This window comes from Loxodonta africana, chromosome 11, assembly GCF_030014295.1.
Source record: "Loxodonta africana isolate mLoxAfr1 chromosome 11, mLoxAfr1.hap2, whole genome shotgun sequence".
NCBI lineage: Eukaryota > Metazoa > Chordata > Mammalia > Proboscidea > Elephantidae > Loxodonta > Loxodonta africana.
Window position 1 is genome coordinate 13,282,383 of NC_087352.1, and position 8,431 is coordinate 13,290,813.

Sequence of the window (8,431 nt, forward strand, 5' to 3'; positions counted from 1 at the left end):
ACCAAGAAAGCAGCGCTGGGAAGAGAGCGTGTGCTTTGGACCCGGGCTTCCTGCACGGACAAACTCCCAGGCCAAGGGAAGACTGATGACAAGGATCTTCCTCCAGAGCCAACAGAGGGAGAAAGCCTTCCCCGGAGCTGGTGCCCTGAATTTGGACTTCAAGGCTACTAGGCTAGAACAACCCCGAGTCGATGGCCCCCGGACACCCTTTCAACTCAGTATGGAAGTCACTCCCGAAGTTCACCCCTCAGCCAAAGATTCCACTGACCCTCAAACCAAAGGAGACCAAATGGGCACACCAGTCCAGGGGCACGAATGAGAAGGCAGGGGGTGACAGGAGAGCCGGTAACGGGATAGCCGAGGTGGAGAAAGGGAGAGTGTTGCCGTACCGTGGGCTTGGCGATAAATGTCACAACACAATATGTGTATGAATTGTTTCATGAGAAACACGTCTGCCCTGCAAGCCCTCGTCTAAAGCACGAGTGAAAATGACATCAGGCCACGCAATAGAGGAGAATCACATCATAGGTCCAGGCGCTGTCGCTGAACAATAAGACCGAATTGGGCTGCCCTAAGTCCTGCAGTATCAGTCTCAGCTCGGCCAGAGAGCGTCGAAGATTGCCCAGGTCGACGGTGCCTTGGAGGCCCACATAGCACTCCAGAGGGACAGGAAAAAGTCCGAGTCTGAACCTGCTCAGCAGGACGGTGTGCCGCAGCAGGCTCTGCAGGGCCGCCACGGAGACTGGGTTTCCACGGAAGCTGAAGCTGGTGAGCTGGGAGCAGTGGGCCAGAGCAGGCAAGATGGACATGAGCTGGGAGTCCCTGATCCCGCACCCATCTAATGCCAGGCGGTGGAGGGTGGCTGAGGCTCTCTCTAGCACAACTTGGAGGAACTCGGGACTTAAGGCCATCATGTTGACCTCACTCAAATTCAGGTACCTTAGGTGGCTGGTGTTCAGGCAGGACGCCAGGTGGGTCAAGTCAGACTCCAAAAGCAAGCAATTAGTCAGCGACAGGGTCACCAAAGGGCTCTTCAGGCACCTGAGCACCTGGTCTAGGCGGCCTTCCAGGAAGAAGACAGAGTCTAGGTGGAGCTCCTGGAGCTGGTGCAGACTGAGCAACTGAGCGCTGAACTGGGAAAGTAGCTTGTCCACTCCCTCCGCCGCCCAGGGAATGAAGGAGATCGTCACGATGTGAGAGACGCGCAGTCTGCTCACATTCACCATCTGGCTGAGGTGAGGAGCAAAGCTGGCCAGGGTGAGCAGGTCCCAGTGGCCATTCAATTCTACCTCTTGGACACAGTCCAGCTGCACCATTCTCAGGATCTTCTGAATGTGTCCGAGTGACATATCAAGAAACTCCAGCTTCCTACAGCACAGCTGTGGCAGACCTTTTCCCTGCTTGACCCTCTTCATGAGGAAGGTGAGGAATTCATCGGGGGTGGCTTTCTGGAGACAAAAGTCTTCTAGGAGCACCTGCACAGGGGCCAAGAGCTCTTTCTCCTCCTTCCTTGAGTCGTCCACTTTTGGCCTCTTCGTCTTAGGCTGGGCGGCCTCCGGCTCCTCGAACGAGCGCACGGAGGACCAGTCCCAGGTTCTAGGCGCTACGTCCCAGAAGTTGGTATTAGCATTCAGCCGTAAATCCAGCACTTGCAGTTTCCATCTTCTGGGGCGGATCTTGTGGGCAAGCAGGTCATCGAGCCCATCCAGCGCAGCTTTTAAGATGTCCTGCTGAGGCTGCTGAGCCTTCATCAGAGCCCCCAGGGCAAGGTGGCTGAAGGGCCAGGCCCGCACCATTGCCTTCAGAGTCTCGCTGTGTCTCCCAGCAACAGCCTCCAGGAACAAGGGCAGGAAGAGTTGCGCGGGCAGTGACTCCAGAGAGGCAACGGCCAAGGCTTCGTTCTGCAGCAGGCTCTGGTTGGCAAGGTCCAAGAGCCTGGCTGGGCTTCGGCTGCTCATGCCGATCGATATGTGCTCCAGAAGCAATCCTGACCTGAGCTGGGCGGGAAGGGTCTTCTAAGGCCTCGGGGAGAGCCAAGGTGATGACTCCAGCACTCCGTGTTCTGGGTCCCTCCTTAGCTCCTCAGAAGCCTTTAGAAAGAAACCTGTCTGCTTTCAAGCCACGGTGGTAGGGTCTGGCAAGTCCAAAGTTCATGGGTCAGATGTCAGGCTGGAGGCTTCTCCTGATTCACGTAGCTGCAGGGGCTGAAGAACCCAAGATCTGCTGGCCAGACCGCTGCAACAGGCTCACGGGCCGCAAAGGAGCAGGAATCCGACGTCAGCAGGGAAGACCGCCGCTGGCTGCCTCAAGTCCCAAGAACCGCAGGGCAGCTGGTGACGAGCTGGATGCGGGATCCTGAGTGAAGGCAGCCTTGCACGAACAGCCCCCTATATACTGGAGGCAGGCCACTCACACACACGCACACACACCCCCCTCCAACAAATCCCCCTCTCAACTGATTGGCTGCTCAGGGCAGATCTCATCACCGAAGTCAGTGCGTAATCTTCCATCTCATCATGGAGATGATTGCGTTAGTCTGTAACTGCCAAACAAGAAACGATCTACCGAACTACTCAGGATCACGGCACAGCTCAGTTCGCACACCACCTTACCCAACACCATTCCCCACCGGTCAAGCCTACATCGTCCTAGGATGGCCTCAGCGGCTCCCTCCTTTTCCTCTCACTCATTTTCTGAGTAGAAAAGACATTCCCCTTTGAACTTGTGGAAGTTTCACCATCATCTGGGTTATCCCGGGGAACGGTCGTGGGGTTGCTAGTCAGAAAACGAGTGAGAGTTTTCGCTAGGGGCCTTATTTCTTTTTTTCCCCACACGTATGTCACGAAAACGTCTCCCTGTTTCATGAATCTGTCAACTCTATCAAATCGATCGGCATTTGGGTCCACATTTTCTGGCACATGCAGCCCCCGATTTAGTTGAGGAAACACCCCAGCTAACCCTTTCAGGGTCAAATGTTTTGACAGTCTATCTCCTCCCTCTTCTCTCATGAGGTCTTTCCTCTTTAACATTTCTTTCATCCTCAGAATCCATTAAGTCCTTATCATGGATCAAATTTCCACCCCCCACCCCCACCTCTATGCCTCCACTTGGCTAGGCCAGGGTTCCCAGAATTGTGTGGTTGTCCTTTTTCTGATTGGATGTTATGATACTGTGTTTTGTAAATCCTGCCCTCCAAGATGTTAATGAGGTGGGATTAGAGGCAGTTATTTGAATGAGGCAGGACTCAAATACTGCGTTAGCTTATATCCGGAGTCAATCTCTTTTGACCCAGAGTCCTTTCTCTGACAAACGCCTAGACCCAGGGGAAGATCGTTATGGAGGATCTTAATCCAAGAGCTGACCGAGAGAAAGAGAGAGAGAAAGAGAACTTTCCCCTGAAGCTGGGGCCCTCAACTTGGACTTGTACCCTCCTAAACTGGGAGAGAATACATTTCTCCGAAAGCCATCCAGAGTGGTTTCTCTTTCTTAGAAGCACTAGATAACCGAGAGAGTCCTGATTGGTCAGTTTCCCTTCTTCGTGATCTATCTGCCTTTCCACACCGGCGAAATCAGGTTCTAAATTCAGCGTCCTTGCCAGATGGACGACTTTTCCCCGATCTCTTCCACCATGTTATCCCCCCCTGATGCTTGGAGCAAGTTGACTCAACTCCCTCCAACTCATCACATGCACACAACTTCTCTTGAAAGAACTATGCAACGGGGTCTCTATGAGTCCGGTACATCACACAAGGGAATAGCACGCAATGACAAAGCACAGTGAAGCATCCGCGACACTTCTCACAACATGGATGAATGTGGAAGGCATTCTGTTGAGTGAAATCAATCAATCCCAAAAGGACAGATAAATACACCCAGAACAACTCATGAAAAGGTTTACCAAGAGAAAGAAACAATCTTCTAGGGAGGGGAGGGGAGGCGCGGGAAGGGAAAAAAAACTAACTAGACAAGAGATAAGTGGTGCCTTTTTTTTCGGAGAAGGGTAAGACAGCACACGGTGGAACCCCGCTGGCCCAGTGGTGAAGATCTCGGCTGCTAAACAAAAGGCTGGCAGTTCAACTCCACCAGCGGCTCCTTGGAAGCCGTATGGGGCAGTTCTACCCTTTCCTATAGGGTTGCGATGAGTTGGAAACCTCTCGAGAACAACGGGTTTGGTTGGGGGTTTGTCGGTTTCTTTGCTTGTTCGTTTGGTAGGCTGGACACACTACTGGGGAGAGCAGCACAGCTTGACCAAGGAAAGGTCATGGATGATTCCTAGATACACCCAAACTCCCTGAGGGAGCGAATGACTCGGCTGACAGCTGGGGACCGTGGTCTCGGAGAACATGTAGCTCGACGGGCAGAACAGAGTGTCGGGGGTTCACTTTGGTCCCCCTAGAATATGTGTGTCACTTTGCCTAGGCCACGATTGCCAGGATGCTGTCCTCCATTTTGTGAATGATGCAACTGGCCTATGTGTTGGAAATCCTAATCTCTGGCCCTGCCGAACGAGGCAGCATTGGGCCCTGTTGAGGAGGCTTAGGGTGGGATGTAAAACCCTTTCTGAGATCACATCCTGATCCCAATGGAAAGAGAGGTTCCCTGGGGAGGGCCTGCGTCACCTTTTGTCTTCCAAGAGATGAAAGGAGAGACGAGCGAGCAGAGAGCCGGGGACGTCACAGCACCAAGAAAGCAGCGCTGGGAAGAGAGCGTGTGCTTTGGACCCGGGCTTCCTGCACGGACAAACTCCCAGGCCAAGGGAAGACTGATGACAAGGATCTTCCTCCAGAGCCAACAGAGGGAGAAAGCCTTCCCCGGAGCTGGTGCCCTGAATTTGGACTTCAAGGCTACTAGGCTAGAACAACCCCGAGTCGATGGCCCCCGGACACCCTTTCAACTCAGTATGGAAGTCACTCCCGAAGTTCACCCCTCAGCCAAAGATTCCACTGACCCTCAAACCAAAGGAGACCAAATGGGCACACCAGTCCAGGGGCACGAATGAGAAGGCAGGGGGTGACAGGAGAGCCGGTAACGGGATAGCCGAGGTGGAGAAAGGGAGAGTGTTGCCGTACCGTGGGCTTGGCGATAAATGTCACAACACAATATGTGTATGAATTGTTTCATGAGAAACACGTCTGCCCTGCAAGCCCTCGTCTAAAGCACGAGTGAAAATGACATCAGGCCACGCAATAGAGGAGAATCACATCATAGGTCCAGGCGCTGTCGCTGAACAATAAGACCGAATTGGGCCGCCCTAAGTCCTGCAGTATCAGTCTCAGCTCGGCCAGAGAGCGTCGAAGATTGCCCAGGTCGACGGTGCCTTGGAGGCCCACATAGCACTCCAGAGGGACAGGAAAAAGTCCGAGTCTGAACCTGCTCAGCAGGACGGTGTGCCGCAGCAGGCTCTGCAGGGCCGCCACGGAGACTGGGTTTCCACGGAAGCTGAAGCTGGTGAGCTGGGAGCAGTGGGCCAGAGCAGGCAAGATGGACATGAGCTGGGAGTCCCTGATCCCGCACCCATCTAATGCCAGGCGGTGGAGGGTGGCTGAGGCTCTCTCTAGCACAACTTGGAGGAACTCGGGACTTAAGGCCATCATGTTGACCTCACTCAAATTCAGGTACCTTAGGTGGCTGGTGTTCAGGCAGGACGCCAGGTGGGTCAAGTCAGACTCCAAAAGCAAGCAATTAGTCAGCGACAGGGTCACCAAAGGGCTCTTCAGGCACCTGAGCACCTGGTCTAGGCGGCCTTCCAGGAAGAAGACAGAGTCTAGGTGGAGCTCCTGGAGCTGGTGCAGACTGAGCAACTGAGCGCTGAACTGGGAAAGTAGCTTGTCCACTCCCTCCGCCGCCCAGGGAATGAAGGAGATCGTCACGATGTGAGAGACGCGCAGTCTGCTCACATTCACCATCTGGCTGAGGTGAGGAGCAAAGCTGGCCAGGGTGAGCAGGTCCCAGTGGCCATTCAATTCTACCTCTTGGACACAGTCCAGCTGCACCATTCTCAGGATCTTCTGAATGTGTCCGAGTGACATATCAAGAAACTCCAGCTTCCTACAGCACAGCTGTGGCAGACCTTTTCCCTGCTTGACCCTCTTCATGAGGAAGGTGAGGAATTCATCGGGGGTGGCTTTCTGGAGACAAAAGTCTTCTAGGAGCACCTGCACAGGGGCCAAGAGCTCTTTCTCCTCCTTCCTTGAGTCGTCCACTTTTGGCCTCTTCGTCTTAGGCTGGGCGGCCTCCGGCTCCTCGAACGAGCGCACGGAGGACCAGTCCCAGGTTCTAGGCGCTACGTCCCAGAAGTTGGTATTAGCATTCAGCCGTAAATCCAGCACTTGCAGTTTCCATCTTCTGGGGCGGATCTTGTGGGCAAGCAGGTCATCGAGCCCATCCAGCGCAGCTTTTAAGATGTCCTGCTGAGGCTGCTGAGCCTTCATCAGAGCCCCCAGGGCAAGGTGGCTGAAGGGCCAGGCCCGCACCATTGCCTTCAGAGTCTCGCTGTGTCTCCCAGCAACAGCCTCCAGGAACAAGGGCAGGAAGAGTTGCGCGGGCAGTGACTCCAGAGAGGCAACGGCCAAGGCTTCGTTCTGCAGCAGGCTCTGGTTGGCAAGGTCCAAGAGCCTGGCTGGGCTTCGGCTGCTCATGCCGATCGATATGTGCTCCAGAAGCAATCCTGACCTGAGCTGGGCGGGAAGGGTCTTCTAAGGCCTCGGGGAGAGCCAAGGTGATGACTCCAGCACTCCGTGTTCTGGGTCCCTCCTTAGCTCCGCAGAAGCCTTTAGAAAGAAACCTGTCTGCTTTCAAGCCACGGTGGTAGGGTCTGGCAAGTCCAAAGTTCATGGGTCAGATGTCAGGCTGGAGGCTTCTCCTGATTCACGTAGCTGCAGGGGCTGAAGAACCCAAGATCTGCTGGCCAGACCGCTGCAACAGGCTCACGGGCCGCAAAGGAGCAGGAATCCGACGTCAGCAGGGAAGACCGCCGCTGGCTGCCTCAAGTCCCAAGAACCGCAGGGCAGCTGGTGACGAGCTGGATGCGGGATCCTGAGTGAAGGCAGCCTTGCACGAACAGCCCCCTATATACTGGAGGCAGGCCACTCACACACACGCACACACACCCCCCTCCAACAAATCCCCCTCTCAACTGATTGGCTGCTCAGGGCAGATCTCATCACCGAAGTCAGTGCGTAATCTTCCATCTCATCATGGAGATGATTGCGTTAGTCTGTAACTGCCAAACAAGAAACGATCTACCGAACTACTCAGGATCACGGCACAGCTCAGTTCGCACACCACCTTACCCAACACCATTCCCCACCGGTCAAGCCTACATCGTCCTAGGATGGCCTCAGCGGCTCCCTCCTTTTCCTCTCACTCATTTTCTGAGTAGAAAAGACATTCCCCTTTGAACTTGTGGAAGTTTCACCATCATCTGGGTTATCCCGGGGAACGGTCGTGGGGTTGCTAGTCAGAAAACGAGTGAGAGTTTTCGCTAGGGGCCTTATTTCTTTTTTTCCCCACACGTATGTCACGAAAACGTCTCCCTGTTTCATGAATCTGTCAACTCTATCAAATCGATCGGCATTTGGGTCCACATTTTCTGGCACATGCAGCCCCCGATTTAGTTGAGGAAACACCCCAGCTAACCCTTTCAGGGTCAAATGTTTTGACAGTCTATCTCCTCCCTCTTCTCTCATGAGGTCTTTCCTCTTTAACATTTCTTTCATCCTCAGAATCCATTAAGTCCTTATCATGGATCAAATTTCCACCCCCCACCCCCACCTCTATGCCTCCACTTGGCTAGGCCAGGGTTCCCAGAATTGTGTGGTTGTCCTTTTTCTGATTGGATGTTATGATACTGTGTTTTGTAAATCCTGCCCTCCAAGATGTTAATGAGGTGGGATTAGAGGCAGTTATTTGAATGAGGCAGGACTCAAATACTGCGTTAGCTTATATCCGGAGTCAATCTCTTTTGACCCAGAGTCCTTTCTCTGACAAACGCCTAGACCCAGGGGAAGATCGTTATGGAGGATCTTAATCCAAGAGCTGACCGAGAGAAAGAGAGAGAGAAAGAGAACTTTCCCCTGAAGCTGGGGCCCTCAACTTGGACTTGTACCCTCCTAAACTGGGAGAGAATACATTTCTCCGAAAGCCATCCAGAGTGGTTTCTCTTTCTTAGAAGCACTAGATAACCGAGAGAGTCCTGATTGGTCAGTTTCCCTTCTTCGTGATCTATCTGCCTTTCCACACCGGCGAAATCAGGTTCTAAATTCAGCGTCCTTGCCAGATGGACGACTTTTCCCCGATCTCTTCCACCATGTTATCCCCCCCTGATGCTTGGAGCAAGTTGACTCAACTCCCTCCAACTCATCACATGCACACAACTTCTCTTGAAAGAACTATGCTACGGGGTCTCTATGAGTCCGGTACATCACACAAG

General features: G+C 53.6%; 2 protein-coding genes across 2 annotated transcripts; both read right to left on the reverse strand.

The window, feature by feature from the left end:
• Positions 1-494: 494 nt before the first annotated feature.
• LOC111749353 (melanoma antigen preferentially expressed in tumors-like) lies at positions 495-1,958 on the reverse strand. The gene has a single exon (XM_023542690.2). The coding sequence runs from the start codon at positions 1,956-1,958 to the stop codon at positions 495-497; it is 1,464 nt and encodes a 487-aa protein (XP_023398458.2).
• Positions 1,959-5,174: 3,216 nt separating this feature from the next.
• On the reverse strand, positions 5,175-6,638 carry LOC135232653 (melanoma antigen preferentially expressed in tumors-like). Its single transcript, XM_064293128.1, has one exon. The coding sequence runs from the start codon at positions 6,636-6,638 to the stop codon at positions 5,175-5,177; it is 1,464 nt and encodes a 487-aa protein (XP_064149198.1).
• Positions 6,639-8,431: the final 1,793 nt, after the last annotated feature.